At 41.3% G+C, this 16,964-nt stretch overlaps 1 protein-coding gene across 2 annotated transcripts in view; it reads right to left on the bottom strand.

Moving 5' to 3' along the window:
- LOC146660581 (pecanex-like protein 3) overlaps positions 1-11,006 on the bottom strand; it is a 32,965-nt gene extending 21,959 nt beyond the window's left edge. Inside the window, exons 1-7 of one of the 2 annotated variants that reach the window (XM_085420525.1) lie at positions 10,592-11,006; positions 9,259-9,750; positions 8,472-8,680; positions 8,266-8,371; positions 7,750-7,789; positions 7,529-7,624; positions 5,354-7,099 (exon numbers count right to left, since the gene is read on the bottom strand). In XM_085420525.1, coding sequence (XP_085276651.1) covers positions 5,354-7,099; positions 7,529-7,624; positions 7,750-7,789; positions 8,266-8,371; positions 8,472-8,680; positions 9,259-9,411 — 2,350 coding nt within the window. In that variant the 5' untranslated portion in view covers positions 9,412-9,750; positions 10,592-11,006. Of the gene's footprint in view, positions 1-5,353; positions 7,100-7,528; positions 7,625-7,749; positions 7,790-8,265; positions 8,372-8,471; positions 8,681-9,258; positions 9,751-10,295; positions 10,569-10,591 lie in introns of those variants that run through there. The other variant, XM_085420526.1, reaches the window with a different exon arrangement.
- Positions 11,007-16,964: the final 5,958 nt, after the last annotated feature.

Below are 16,964 nucleotides of genomic sequence, written 5' to 3'. Positions count from 1 at the left end.
AGATGGGAACACCTCCTAAACAACTATGTCTTTGCTAAAAATAAGTTGCACGTCGACCATAAATGGCACCAAAAGATGGTAGAAAATATTTTGCATAGTTTCTTCACATTCTCATGACTCCGGTACAAAGAGGTAAAAGCTGGATGATGCCTGAATGTTTCTGGTAAACTTGCATAATAAGGAGTTCTACTAAAATAATAAAGTTTAAGCACAGCAGTCAACATTTTAATTAATATTTCCAACTTTCCCCAACACTGTGCTTTAGTTACCTTTCACTATTCCTACAGTAGGCATATGTGTGACTAGTCGACTAACTGACTAATCGTTGCTGTTGTCACTAGTTGGTACCAGACTTACTAGTGGTTTAATCTAATTATTAAACTTTTAATCAATGCCAAATGTCGGTATATTATTGGGTCCTAAATGTTGTGCACCCATTTGCCACCAAATGGCACATCATTGTTGGGAAACTAAATCTGTTAATCTAGGCCTGATCTTTCTGTTAACACTATCAGAATGAGATCATTGTTACAAGCAGTGGAAAGGAACTTTCTCCATAAGGTGGATGGGCTCTGCCTTAGTTATAGGGTAAGGAATTCAGTTATTCGGAAGGGGTTCAAAGAAGAGCAGCTACTCCTTCACATTGAAAGGGGACGGCTAAGGATGTCTGACTGACTTTAGATAAGCAGAAAAAAAATGGATGGATGATTTATTGTTTTATTTTAGATTCTAACTTTTATTGAAGTGGATGTCATGAATTTCGAACAGTGTGCATCATTCATAATGCTTGGGACTTTTAAGTCGTGATTTATTAGATGTTAATTTGTCATATTTTAGTGGAACGTGTTTGGTTTTGTATCATCTTTAACATCGGTTTATTTTAAGTGTTTTTCATCTTTGTTGTCTATCTGGAGTATAATGTGTAATATTGATAATGCATGCTGCAAGGTGCTGCACATTTAAGCGGCATGATTCATTACTGAAGAATGTGATAAATGGTTTCAAATACCTATGTTATTAATTTTTGACATTTTCCAATAAAAGTTTCTCAAATGGAACTTATTACCTGAGTGTTCCTAAGTTTCAGACTAGTCAGTTAGTCTTTTTTTTTTTTTTCCTCATTTAGTCGACTAAGAAATTAGGAAAATCCCTAGTATAACACACAGTGGAAACACCTGACATTAATACATACAGTATATAGGTAAAAGCTGCTCAGCTGTGGAAGCCCATGCCACAAAAATGCTGGTGCAAAGTTTTTGTGCTGATGGTTTTGTGCTGGGGGCTCTGGAACTCTGCAGTTATTGACTCAAAAGAGCTTTGAAGACTTTTGCGCACTATATGCAGTCAGTAAGCCAGTTCTATAACTTTACACAGTTTGAGCCTTCATTTCTGTGGTTCCTAAATGCTTCCAATTTGCAATAATACCACTTACTGATAGTGGAATATCTAGGATGGAAGCAATTTCACAAACTGGCTGGCATGCTTGAACTCAGTGAGCTCTTTAGAATGAGCCATTCTTGAAAAAATGTTTCTCAAGGCAGACTCCTTGGCTATGGGCTTGATTTTATGCAAGTCTGGCAATGGGAGTGAAAACGCCTGAATTTAAAGATTAAGAGGGACTTTTGGCCATATAGGGTATTATGTTACACAATGTTAAAATAATCTGATTAAATAGAATAACCTAAAAAATAAATTTGAATAAAATATTATTTTCTAAATGTTTTCTTTATTCTTGTTCCTGTGCACAAAACAGACACTTCAAAGCAGATTCTGTTACATCTGTAAATTTGAATGTGTTCTTTCAAACCCCAATCTCATGCTTTATTCCGTAAAGATACAGTTATACCTTTGTTTTGCCTGCTTAATTTCGAGCTTAGTTTTGTGAGGATTTTGTTAATAGTTTTGTTTTTTTTGTTTGTTTGTTTTTTTTAAACGGGCCCAGGGTAACTTCATTTCTTTGAAGCTCAAATGCGGCATCTCACTATGGTAAGTGCCCTCTGGCATGACAAGCCACAGAAGCTCTTATCACCAAGACCATGGGGTCCAGGCATTCTTAGTGCTGTTCTTCTATGTGCCACTACTACACCATAAAGCAACTAACTCATGACTAAATTTAATAAATTCAAAAGGTCAAATAATTTTGACTAAATAAATAAATATCAGTCAGCATTTTTCCTTTTTTTTTTTTTTTTAATCTATTGATGCCTTACTGACACTGTCCAGTTGCATGGGCAAAGTGCGAGTGAGATACCTCATTCAGTTTTCAAGGAACCGGGGTTAACCCCTTGATCCACGCAAAAGATCAGCCACCTCTGGCTGTCATTCCCCAAATGGCAGGGGGCGAAAAGCTAACAGCTCCTGTGCAGGGCAGCTATAGGTAGAATCCCTAATGTCAGGCATGAAGGCAGCATTAGGGTGCAAAACCTCCCTATTACAGTTGAAAACTACAGACATGATGTGTAGGTAGATAGAGCATGCAACTTACAGTTACTGTTATTTTTCATTGATGCTAAAGCAAGCTGTAAAAAGACTAAGACTAACTCTAAAACTGTAGTTAAATCTCTTTGGTGCATTACCAAAGCCAACATGGCAGCCTGACATTCCAGCCAAACACTTTAGAGGAAAATGCTCTTCCCTTATCTAGCAAAACCTGAAGGAAGTCTAACACAATTCTAACACAGCACTGATAAGAAATTTTGTTCGCAGCTGCACATCTCTCAAATACACACCCTCATAAAGTCAGAATACAGAAACTGCTCTTGCACTCTGAATGGTCTCAATCAACCTCAGGGGGAGACCCAACTCATTTAAATTCAGCCTTTCAGGTGCCAGTCTCAGCTAACTGCTCTGTGACACCTGTGACACCAGGCCCCTGTGCAAAGGCAGTGTCCACCGCCGGGCTGTGGAGAAGACAAGTTAGATCCATCATGGAACAATCAAAATCAAAGACAGCCACTGCTCCCTCAACCTGCTCAGGGAAACTGTTATAGCAGTGCGCCTGGCCATGGGTGAGCTCCCCTAATGTTTTGCCCTCAATTTTTTTAGGGAAAAGAAAAGAGGAGATTGTGTTTTTGTATGATGCAAACAAATATACGAACACCTTCAGACGTGGTGGACTATTGTGGGATTGAGTCTCCACTCCCCATAGAGTGGATTTCCTCTGTAGCTCCACTCCAGTGTTCAATGCACTGGGAACATGCGTCACACATAATGACAGGAGGTGTTCACTGCTCCACACAATCAGAGTGTGAGCCAGGCTGTGTAATGTCACACAGCAAGTGCCTCAGACAGTCTGTATACACAACTGTTGTTATACTGTCTCTCCTAATCAGGACATAACAATTTTTCAGGAGCAGCAAGAAATGCCCCAAAGCCGAAAACCTGCCGTCAGCTCCAAGTAATTTATATATGTGCGACAAAGCCTCTGGGGCTAGGTGCCATTTATGGCCCTCCACTTGAAAACAGCACCCCACCCAATCAATGAAGGATCTAGTTTTCCTCATAACCACCTAACCTAAGGGGAACTGGCGGTGAACACTTTTGGGTCTCTCCGGTAATAGAGAGGCAGAAGATATCTGGGAGAAATTCGGCTGAGATGACGTCTCACATCCAGCTGCAGGGTGGACACACAGAGCTGAAAATCCTGCATCGCCAGCAACCTCTGAAGGATAACAGATTATGCAGGGCATCAGCCCCTCCAAGTGCAAACAAGCTCTTAATGAGACCATACTTCCTTTGCAAAACAGATTGAGGTTCTGGTGAAATTTCTACACAAAATCTTAGAACAGAAAAGCCGAAAAAGAAACACTGCATTTTACAATTACCTGACAAAATACGAGCCTATGAGAGTTGCAAATACATTGCAACATAGTCTTTTCTTACTATTTGCTCTTATTGCACACTTGTCTGATAGTGACACTGTAAACTTATTGAAAATGAAAATTAAGTTGAAGGAATACACTGGAGTAGATCCAACAGGCGCTACTGAGACACAAGTAGAAGACATAACAGGACTTCTACAGTGATCTAAATATAGCAGCTCCACTTACAATGGTGCAGTGTATAATATATTCTTGAATGGGTATACAGGCATGATTTTTGATTTTTACAGAATCGTTTCCAGAGCTTTCTGATCACACCTCATGGTTACTTGGAACTAAAAAAAAAGTAATAGAATTTCAGCTGCTCTCTTATTTCCAAAGGAATTGCCACAGCACATGGAACCCATGTTTGATTTGGCACAGACTTCATATCAGATGGAGTTCCTGACACAACCGTCACCTCTATACTGGCTTGGGTATAGTGCACAATCTGATATCAATGTGCCAATGTTGTTCTAGGATCACCGAAGCTAATGATGGGCCAGGTTCATCATTGCAAGTGACCAATCACATTGTTGTGATGTCATGGTTTTGCGACGTGGAAAGAAATTCGGACCAAACTCTAACCTTAACTCTATAATTATAACCGTAACTCTATAATTATAACCGTAACCCATCCTATCAATCAATCAATCAATCTTTATTTATAAAGCACTTTTCATACAGAGAAAATGTAGCACAAAGTGCTTTACATAGTTAAAAGCAGCCCACCCCACCCTCCAACTCACTCCCCACACTCTCAATACACATATATCCCCCCACCCACACACACATACACACACGCGCACACTTAAAGAGTAAAAATTGGGCTGGGCTCGCATGAGCCAAGTGAGGAAACACTATAACAGGGAGCCGTCTGCACCGGGAGCCGGTCACAGACCGCAGCCTCCAGGCTGGGCACACAGCAGGAGGGAGGCAAAGGAGCCCCCCAGCCAGGCTGAGAGGACCCCCAGAGACCCAGCAGCCACGGTCAATCACAGCCTAAACCACAACTGCCCCGTTTTGGATTTTAGTACACATTGGCAGTTTTTTCCATATGACAATATAACTTGCAATGTTGAACCTGGACCAATATTAATTATGATCACCAGGGACAACACCAACACAGGGATCATATCAGATACATCTAGTTAGATCACAGTACACTAGCTTGTGAGACCCCAAGGCTGGGTTTGTGTCTCTTCGCCATCTTAAATAAAATCTTTCACAAATAAGGTATATGTATTAATCACTACACCATGGAGTCATTACTCGTGATTAAATTAAGTACAAATTAATAGTGGTCTGTCATCAAATATATTACAGAAAAAAAATATCAGCAACAATTTGATGCCTTACAAATAGGCCTTACTATCAGCGACTCCCTATGAAGGTTAACTTTCTTAATTAGTTAGACCTCCAAACCATGATGAAAACTGTTTCAGTAGGGTAAGTTAAAACATATATTCTTGACTGAAAATTTGCAAACTCACCACCTCCAACAGCCCCCTCTTCAACCAGTTCTCCTGTTCTCCAGCCCATCTGGTTGCCAGTCCAAGAGCCTCCAAGTGAATCCAAGCGATGATGGTGAGCTCCAGCAAAGCCATCAGAGTGTATAGTCCGGGCTTCCAGATCAGACTTAGAGATGGTGAGAGTCCGAGGTGCAGGCGTGGAGGTGGAGGGCATTGCAAGCAGAGTAGAGGGCAGAGCCACTGCATTGCTCTGGCTTCCACCTGCCCCATCCATACTTAGCACTCTTGCGTGAGTCTTAGCACTAGCGGTGCTAGAAGAGCGTTGAGCAGCACGAGGATGTGAGGGGCCAGCAGTTTCGGGTAAATCCCCTTCCCTTGGAGTAGGCAGTTGAGCAGCAGGGGGAAGAGTCGATGTAATGCCAGTGTTAGCAAGGTCTGGAGAGTAGCAGGAGGTAGAGGAACTAGAGTCATCATCATCATCGTCATCATCATCTGAGCTGTATCGGTGCTGAGAGCCCAGGCTAGAACCTGCACTCATGTCACTGCCGTCGTCCTCGTCACTGGAATCCTCAAACAAACTTTCACTGTAAGCCTTAGTGCCGAGTCGATTGCGCACTGGTATGTAATCTCTGTGTTGTCTATGATTGTGGTGACGCCTGTAAGAGCCACAGTCAAAACTACTACTGCCAGCTCCAGCGCGCCTTCTTGGAGCTTTCCTTCGGCCTGGCCTGTGCCCCATGCTACCGCCGCTGGCCCGCAGCAGCTTTAAGTCTTTAGGGCGTACAACCTGCTGGGACTGCAGAGCAGGCTGCTCAGACAGTAAGAATGGGGTAGAAGATATGGGCAAAGCAGGCTCAGAACACACCAGACCCAGGGCCAGCCCTGAGGGCACTGAATTGGTCTGCCGAGGTGGGGGTAGAGGAGGAACTGGGACGTTCCTGTCCAATTCACAAACCTCTGAGTGGCCACTACTTGAAGGGGAAGAGTTCTGGAGAGGAGGGGGCTGTGCAATATCAGAAGGTACAGATGGCAGATCCTCTCCTTCAACAAGTGTCCGGTCTAGCCCCTGGCTGAGGGAGAATTCTTTGGAAGGGGAGCGTAGTAACACACTGTCTGACAGATTGTCAGTATCACTGCCATCTTGCACTGCTGAATCCTCTGTGGGCTTGTGGATGTCAGACCCTATCGCTGGTGCTGAGGCAGAAACCTGTCCATCTACAGGCCGCGACTGGCTGAATGAAGGACTTTCCAGCTGAGTTGAATCAGTTTTTTCACTGCGGTAACTGCTAACAGTGCTTAGCGTCTCACGGTCTGTGGTAGCTCCACCAGCACTGAAACAACTGTCTGTTGATCCAGCAGCTAGTGCTACTCCGCTGCGGCTGCCGGGGAGCTCAGTCCCAGGAGCAAAAGCCACAGGGTCAAGGCCTAAACCCAGCAGATTTTCACTGAGTTCTTCACTTAAACTACTCTTTATAAGAGGGCTTAGGGGAGTATCTCCCAAACTCTCAGATTCAGCAGAGGGGCCAAGGGGAGAGTAAGCCCCCAAATCATTGTCCTTGGAACTCTGATGAGACAACTGTTCTGTTAACATCTCCACTTCTTGCAAGTGTTCTTTCTCGCCTCCATCTTCTTGACTCGAGGGTGAAGGGGGGATAGACAAGGCTCCAGGTTCTTCAAATCCAGCTGACACTCCAGATACTCCTACAAGACCTTGGAACTCACCTCCAAGAGCGGCAACAATGCAGGATGAGACCCCATTCAGAGCCCCTGTACGGTAAGAAAACCAAACATTAGACTGAAATGTCTATGAAGGTTCTCAGTCATCCAGGTCATCGTAGTCAAAGGAGCTTGCAAAGAAAAGCGTCTGGACTTCTTTAAGTTACTTGAAGACGTTTCACCTCTCATCCGAGAAGCTTCTTCAGTTCTGAGGTCAAATGGTGGAGAGTCCCAGATATAAACCTAGTGGGAGTATCCCCCCACAGAGGGACAAAAGGACCCCCTAGACTGAAATGCACTTTTGCAAGCTGTAACACTGACGTTGTGAATTATGTTTCTCAAGATTCCATTTTTCCCCCCCCTTTCCTAAATTTGTATGAAAATACTGATATACTTACAGCCTGACTTATACAGGAAGGATTAAACATTGTTTCCAGTATCTAATGCACATTTCTAAACAGTGAAACATAACAGACTTACTAATGGGGTCCTGGGAACTCTGACGTAGGATCTCACGTTGAGCTGACGTGACAATCACATTATTGCTTCCTTGTTCCCGCATTAACTCTTTGATATCTGAAATAAAAGGAAATTACAAATTTAAAACATATGCTTGGATAAAAATGTCAGACTATCTATTATATACATCATGATTTAAAATAAAAATATGGTATGCAGAATTAAAACATTTAGATGCTTACCCTTAGTACCCCCTGAATCCTCCAACTGAGGCAAGAATTCCTGAAGAGTAAGAAAGAATATACACAATGCTTTAAACCACCTGATACACATGATTATGCATTACGAAACCATAAGAACATCGCTAAGTACTTAAAAAATCCCCCCTTAGCTTGGTACTGAACTAAAAAAAAATCTTGCAAACTACTATTACAGGCATACTGATCATGGAAAATACAAATTTTTTTAACCTGGCACTAAGCCACGGGAGGTTCAGACCAATTAGCATTTAATGAGGAGCTACGAGTTAGAAAGATCATAGCAACAAGTGTACTTGGGTTAAACAGTAACTTGGTTTATTCAATCATCTGCTGTCTATTTTTTTAATTTTTTGCCTGTAGCCATACCACCTGCTAGCTTTTAAAGCTTGCTACATCTTGTAGTAAGCCTTAGTGCCAAAATTCTAATAGATAGAACTGGAGAAATGTTGGAAGCCAGAAGAGATAATGTTGCATGCTAGTAAATATGGTAATCCTCACCGACACTTGGTTTAATCCAAACAGAGAGTGCTGGGAGCTGCAACGCACTGGGGGTGTTGAGTTGACTTTCCGAAACACAGTCATCTCTACACCAACATGACTATCCCTGTGAAATAGTCACATGCAGGAAGAAATTTTTTTCCCAAAGAATTCAGCAAGTCACAGCATCGCAACAGGCAAGTTTTCTTTAAGACACATCACATTACCTGTGCTGATTCCCCTCATGAGCACCTGACCCCTCTTCTCCTTCTTCTGTCCTTGGCACTTCAGCTGTTAGTGAGGCCTGCTTTTTCTCTACAATCTCCCCAAGGTCGAACATTGCATGAAGTCGGTAGTTTACCACTTTAATGGCAGTAAAAAATACAGCAACCACAGCAGAGTACACACCTGCCACCAACAAGCTTGGAGGAAGAGCCTGACAAGGAGTTGGAATTTAAAGAGAGGAATTACAAAAATGAGACCAGGCAGTCACGTCAAAGAACTAGAACCAGGAAGGAAGCTTAATTGGAAATGAGGTGTTAAATATAGCTGGATATTTCAAACTTATTATGGAATTGTTTTAAATCAGGATCTTAATTTAACCACACAAGTTCAGGCAAACACCCTTAGTTTTTATTCCCCCTATTGTTACAAGCACTAGAAGTTAAACTATAAAGTTATTATCCCATGCATATGTGCTGAATGAGTCTCTCATACAGTTTACATCATTAAAAAAATGCAGTTATGTTATTCAAAACATAGTATTTGACCCATTTTACACATGATAATCCTGGGAGATGATTAAGTCAGTTGAAGTTGCCAATGTGTAAAAAGGGCTTGGGCATGCAAGTTAGAAACGGATTATTAAACTTCTTGAGGTAAATTTGTGATTTGACCTATATAAGTGAAATTACTTGAAGCTATCATGTCATCATGGCTAACTTCTGAAAACTGATTTAAAAGGATTTGTGCATTATTTTGGTAGCTCCTATGGTGATAGGAAAATGAACTTACCATGTACAGAAGAAAGGGGAAAGCCAGGAGAAATATCCAAAGGTAGAGGTGGAAGCAGTTGGAGAATGTGCTCTGGTGGGGATCCACATACCACCCTCCAGTGAGCGAAGCCCACACGCCCTGCCGCAGTATCTGAAGAGCTTGGGAACCCATCTCCACCTTCAGGTTCAACTAAAAGTTGAAACGCTTCCCCCAAGGCTGTAGCTCAAAAAACTGTGCAGCAGTTTGAGCCACGGTATCTTGTGTCTACGATGGCATGTCCATGGGGCATGGCAGGTTGACCAAGACTGTTTCATCAAGCACAGCAATTTTGTGTCTTAGATATATGCATACACTTCAGCTGAGATAAAGAGTCCTTGCATATTCTTGTGCCAGTATAAGCTCCCTCCCTGCACCAGCGTTGCCACACTCTAGCCCAATCCTCGGTGGGTAATCAGCAGAGTGACTTTTTGACACACTGGTAACCCAATGACTGCACGAACAAGTGCTCATCTGTGAGAGAGATCACAATTAGTCAGTTTTCTTTTATGAAGCTTCACTTTAAACACTGGATTTTATGGAAAAACAATCTTGAAAATCTAATAAAAATCACCAAATAAGTTTAGTGTTGCTCTTTTTGTTTCAGGTGCAACTTATAACGTCTATTTAGTATGTTTACTTTAACATTTTACTCTTTTCTTTCATCTGTCCTTTACTTAATTACATTAAATCACAGGACACTAATTATCCTTTATTGCAACTGAAGTGACAGAATCGTTTTAGTGATCGATAAATGCAAAAGAATAACATAAGCTAGCAATGGCACGTGAAACAACGATTATAACAAACATAATTTGCCATTAGATGTCTTTCACACAAACAAAAACAGCTGTATGTGATATATGACATATCTGACATATTCGGTTTTCCGACAGCATGAACTCCCTATGTTCACGTCCAGGCCATTGTTGTGCCAGCTAGATTAAGTTTTGTGACAGGCACTAGCAAGCTAACTGGCAGCTCATCGTATATTACAAAGATTTCTGTGCATTTCTCACCTCTGGGCAGCCGCCAGTGGTTTCAGTGACCTCAGTGAATATGATAACATGACCTAAACCCGAAGATTATCTCCTCAAACTGCCTGACAGACAACATTAGGATACCTAATGCTAGTTACCGGCTAATGCTAGGCCGCATAAGCAAGCATTTCTATCTTGATGTCCCTATCGTTGACTGGGTAACTGTAACGTCACCCTAAAACAAGACAGCTTAACGCTAACCGCTAATAGGTAGGTGAAAGTCATTAGCTATTATTATCTCACGCTGGCTTGATAGATTTAATAATTGTGCTCACAGTGAGATGTTCTCCGATTTTGGATCCCAGCATAGCTCATAGTTAGCAATAGCTGTCCAGGTTGGCTTATATCCTCCTTCCGCATCCAGTTCATGCAAAATCTCAGCGCTTTCCGTCTCAGGATGCTAGCTAGGAAGGAAATCGGCTGTTAAAAAACTGTAGCTTCACTTTTTGCTGGCGTTAGCTAACTTATCGTTTTTCCCGAGAGGCCGTGCTCCTCTTTGGCATGACTGGGTGACAAACATCATGTATGGGGAGCCGTGGGCCCCTCTCATGACGAACAACAAATGCTTCTTGGTATAAACGGACCCTGTGTAAAAAAACAAAAACTAAACAAAAAATGTTTCAACGAGCTAGCTCACTGGGTAGCTAGCTCTGCTAACAACTAGTTGACACACGCACGCAAGCACGCACGCACGGCCGCAAAGTGAGTGAGAGACCGAGAGAGATTCCCATGGCGCTGATTGGCCATGTGTACTGACGTCATGAGGAGGACTTTTTCTTCTTCTTTTATTTTAAAATATTCTTAAAATGTAATGTTAGTACAAACCAATCAACCACAAAACTACCTAAACAAATTAATAAAAATAAATAGGTCCTGAATGTTTACTTTCAGGTCCTGGCATTCATGTAGACGTTTCTTATATATGGGTTTACCAGCTAGCTCAGGTTAATGTAGGCCAAGCTAACCCCCATTTAAGCCAGCCACACTGCTAAACTGCTCCCTGCAATCCCAAAAGACCCTCACCTTGCTAATGGTTCAGTTCCAGATGCCACCTGACAATCCCAGTTGTCCATGCTTGAAGAGATGAATTGGACCTACATATAGGTAGGTACCGTAGCTAATTTTTAGATAGGTAAAAATTTTACATTTATATTTTATATTTATTCTTTATAAATAGTATAGAACTCGCATTTGTGTGCCATTCTGCAACATTAGCCAACGATCTCTTGTTTTTATGACAGTACACATAAACTCTTTACAAATAAAAAAGTTGTTCTTTTAAAGTAAAAGAACATCTCCGACCATCTTTGTCTGTAAAATTGCCTATTTATTGAGGGCATGTTAAAAAAAAGTTCTTGTGCAAATATACTATATTGCCCTAGGTATTAGCTCATATGCCTTCACACACATATGAACTTGACTGACATTCTTAATCGAAAGAGTTTAATATAATGTCCGCCCACCCTTTGCAGCTATAACTCTGCAGAAAGTTGGTGACCTCTGTGAACTATGCACCTCAGCATCTGCAGACCTCACTCTGTGATTTTAAATAGCCTACTGCTTCATGACTGAGTTGCTGTCATTCCCATTTGCTTCCAGTTTGTTATAATACCACTAATACTAACAGACTTGTGAAATATTTAGTAGCGTGAAACACCTGAAATCAATTATTTGGATGGGTGAGTGAATACTTTTGGCTATATAGTGTATATATGAGCTGGCTTCCTTAATATAAAATAACTCATTTTCTCATAAGTGGAAGAAAATGGATGGCTGGATGGTCAGCATAGTAGTGCGATGGTTAGCACTGTTGAAGGTCCTGCTTTTGAGTCCATTCTGGGGTTTTTCTGTGCGGAGCGCATGTTCTCGCGGTGTACAGTGGCTTCCTCCCACAGTCCAAAGACACAAATAGTCTGTCACTGTCTTAATCCTGGTGACCCATCCAGGATGTACCGTTCCAATCCCACTGTGATCCTGATTTGGATAAGTGGAAGAGCATGGATGCACTCATTTTCTCTCAATTTACAGAGTTATGTGGAGGGAGTGATGCCTGAGTTAACATCACGGCTGTGGGAAGATGACACATAGCCAAGGTTAAATGTCAAGATATGAAGAGAAGCTATGAAACACATATAATTACTTGTGAAGTCCTTGGAAATAACTACATAGTAATTACAGTAAAAAGAAAACCTTGTTTGAGCAGTGGTTGCTCATTTCATAAAATTTTATTAATCCCAAAGGAAATTAATCATTGATGGTCATCTGCTCGCTCACACACACACACACACACACACACACACACACACACACACACACACACACACACACACACACATAAAAAATATGTTAATTAAAATACACACTTTGAGGTAGGCTTGAGCACCCCCACCCCGTGACCCTGAATTGGATAAGCAGAAGAGAATGGATGGATGGATAAAATACACTCATTACTGTCGTACATTACTATGCTTGAGGTGCATCAGGTCTAAAAGCTGCTCCTGCACTTTTCTGTTCCCCCTTCCAATTAAATCCCCGCGTGTTATACCTACAGCTTCAGTGTAGGGTAGGCCATATCAGCCGTCATCTGTTTCCCCTGCCTTTGCTGTTTTGTTGAATTAACCTTGTGATACCTCAGCAATGCTCAGGAGTGGCTTATCATATCCTGTAGCCACCCTCCTTGATACACAGTGTCAGCACAGATCAGGCCTTGCTGCACCAAAACCGTACTGACACCACACCTTGCTTACCCCACAGGATTATTGTCATCACTATCAGCACAAAGAGACTGATAGGACGGGTCATCCTGCTGGCTTGAAATGCAGTCTCTCTAAATTCTTGTCTTTGGTGATAAACATCCTTGAGATAAACTGATGGTTGCTTAAGTGCAGGCAACTATAACCTTACATCACATCAACGTCACCGACTTGCTTTCCCCTCTTACAGTTCCACATGTTCTCAGCAGGGGGTAGTCAAACAACACCAACATGGTGCCGCTGTCAAAGATTATCATGAGGCTGCTGATCCTTATTGTAGTTCTGTAGTTGAAGATGATAACCAAATTTGCCTTTGATAAATGCTGTGCGGTGGCATACTTTTTTACTGTGAGGGAACTCCTCATGTGCTGTAGCCTCAAAGTTAGTAATATGATATCAGCATATAGACTTGCTCCACATATTAAGGGAATATTCTAGTACTTTATTTGAAGGATTTCAAATAAAGACTGACTAAACTCAGTGTAGCAGAGCCTGATATAGCCTGACTCCTAGTTTCCACAAACACTCCCTCATTTTTAATAATTTGACCAAATAGTAACTTTTTTCATAACACTTCCTGCCTTCTAAATTACCAATTTTTTTTAAACTCTAAGTCACCAGCTTGAAATGCATGTTTTATGTTTTGTTTTTTGTTTTTTAACCCAAGTTGAGTGCTTGGTACTCAAGTGAGGGAACAACAAAGTCCACGAGTGTCAGACCTGATTGGGTCACACTGTGGACAAATCACTAGCATCTCTTATGAGAATTTATCTTGTCTTTCTTTTTCTTTTCTTTTCTTTTCTTTTCTTTTCTTTTTTTGGACTATTTAAATTGCATTTAAGCCTCACAGAGATCATGATATTCCATTGCAATGGACTCTGATAGTATAAGAAGGTGCTTCATTATAAATAATAGACATCCAGGAGCTACTAACATGCCAGAACAACGCAGAGTCCAAAAGAGAGTGCGTGAGCAAAAGAGAGGAGTGAGAAAATGATGATGAAATTCAAGTGTAAGACACATTTTTAGCACATTACACGACCTGCAATTTGTGCAAATACTAGTTCATCATGTTAAATGTATTAACCTGTCTTGTTAGCCTTTGTAGAGTGACGTCATTGTGATTGTCTTTGGTCTATCCTAAAAAGATTCTTTGGTCCCAAGCACTAACAGACAAACGGAAGCAATCAATATGTTACACTGCTAATTTGCAAGAATTACTCTCTTATAGTAAGTAAGGCAACAGGGGTTAATCTAAATTTTTATTCATTTCTAGCCAGATTTCTATGATGTAGTGAAGATTTTAAAGAAATTGAATGAAAAGTGCTAGATGGATTTATGTCCCACGAGCCTGACTTTGATAAGAGACAAAGATGTAGCCGGGATCAACACTGAGTAAAGACATGGCTGCACATACATCTTCAACCCTGCAGCACAGAAAATCTACACAAGCACTATTGTTTGGCTCCCAGAATTAGTGTGAGTAATTCAGTATTCAACCAAACGTGAAATACGGTCACGATCGTCCTGTTCCAGTCATCAGATTCACCAGGAAGAATATGAAAAGTGGCAAGTTAGCCTTCTTAGACTGTGAGATTTCCATCAGTAATGAGGGACATCTAAAAGCTGATGTGTACTGCAAACCTACGCATACGGATCAGTATTTAAGGTCTGACTCTCATCATCCACTGGAGCATAAATTGGGTGTCATCAGGACGCTACAACACAGAGCGAACACCATCCCCACAGACACAGCGGCCAGTGAAGCAGAAGAACATCACAACATCACATCAAGAAGGCCCTGAGTAAATGTGGTTATCCCAGCTGGACATTTGTCAAAGCTGGGCAGGCGCCTAAAGAAAGCTTCAGCCGATCCAGGAGAGAAGAACAATCGCTGCCTAAGCGAAAACCTGTAGTGATCCCATATGTGTCAGGAGTATCAGAGCAGTTGAGACACATTTTTTCTAAACACCGGGTCTGTGGCTTGTAAACCCCAAAACACGCTGCGCCAAAAATTGATCCACTACAAGGATCGGGTCCCCCGACACAAACAGAGTAACATAGTGTACGCTGTTAAGTGCCAGGAGGATTGCCAGGATTTATACATCGGGGAAACCAAACAACCTCTGGCGAAGCGGATGGCGCAACACAGAAGAGCTACCTCGTCAGGCCAGGACTCTGCAGTCTATTTACACCTATAGGCCAGTGGACACTCTTTCAATGATGAGGATGTACACATCCTGGACAGGGAGGAACGCTGGTTTGAGCATGGAGTAGGTTGGCGAAACCTGCAGCCAGCTGAGCCTGAAGAAGTCACTTGGATGAGTGACGAAATGTTTCTCCCATAAAACGCTATGTCCAGATGAACATAATCAACTTTTGGAGTGTTCCAGTCATTGTTCTCTTTTTAGTCTGTTTTTCTTTCCACCCTGTTTGCCCTTTGTATTAATTTCTTTGTCACTTTTTCCTATCGCTCCCTGTGTCAATCTGATAGTTACTTTTCTTGTGTGCCTTTCATATCTGGATGTGGTTCACACTCCTGTGGTTCTCTCATTGTTTCCACCTGTTCCCAGTTACCTTGCTATATTTAGCCTTTTGTTTCTCCCTCTGTCCATTCATCTGTGCACCTTCCTGTGTTCTTGCTTCTCTCTGCATGTCTCCTTGTGTTTCTTCATTGTTTCATTGGAATATGAACCCCCCCTCTTCTGGATAAATCTAATTTTTCTTCTCTGTTTGAATTATTTTTTTGTTTGCCTGCCTGAATAACCCTGAAGCACCTTTTGTTATTCTTCTCCAAATTTCATTAAGGTTTACCCTAGCTTACCTTACATTTGCTTCTGCATCTGTCCTCTTATTGAACTTAGAAGCACACACATACACAGTCAAACACACACACACACACACACACACACACACACACACACACACACACACACACACACACACACACACACACACACACACACACACCTCCTACTCCTGAGTTATGTTTTACAGAACATTATGATGCCACAGGGAATTTTACTGTTGACCTTTCCGTTTTAAGATGCCATCACTTTACAATATTAAACATTTGTTGGAAATCTTCTGTTACTCGGTAAAGGAACTCTTAAGTTGTGGCCAAAAGCATATTTTATGAGGTCATAGTGATCTTTGGCCACTGCATGGTTGATCCTTGAGTCCCGGTGGATGTTTGGGCCAGGTGTGATGATATTTCTTCCAGGTGTTCTCATAAAATTAAGTAGAGTAAATCACTATTATGGGACTGGGTACGGTCACAGTGACTTTTACCTCTGACCAACAATCTTTATTCAGTTCATCATTGAGGCCAAGGGAATATTTGTGCTAAATATACCAAATTTTCATAAGACATTTCTGAGGTATAACATTCACAAACATGTCAGCATCTGTACCAAGGTTATCATAGCCGTGTTATTTTCATAGCTTTTATTAATATAGAGTTAAAAAGTTATTTTCTCTTTGGCTTATTTTTACTTACTTTGCAGTTTTCAGTGCTAAAGATTTGTTTTATTGTTTAAAATGTTTACTTTCAGTTTAGTTTTGATTACTTTACATTTTATTTGCATTTATATATTTAGCACTATAAACGCATTTGCTACGATTTGCTAATTGAAAAAGTGAGACCAACTTGAAAACTACTAAAACAAAAAGACTGACTGTATTTTTTATATTCAAAGTCTTTTTTTTAACCCTCTGAAAATGTCAGTTTCTTATTTGAAATTTAGTTAGTTTTATTTTACTACTATATTAACTTTGTCCGTTTGCAGGGACTGCACACCCACAGCTGTTGCAGAAGCATACAAGAACAAGGGTCACACAGTTTACCACACCATGAAGCCGAACTGTCCTGACCTAAAAACTACATTCTTTTCAT

Source organism: Rhamphochromis longiceps, linkage group LG10 (assembly GCF_057381845.1).
Source record: "Rhamphochromis longiceps isolate RC_006_pf linkage group LG10, R_longiceps_female_GT1.1, whole genome shotgun sequence".
NCBI lineage: Eukaryota > Metazoa > Chordata > Actinopteri > Cichliformes > Cichlidae > Rhamphochromis > Rhamphochromis longiceps.
Note: the sequence above shows the minus strand (reverse complement) of the source record. Positions and strands in the feature narration are given on the sequence as shown.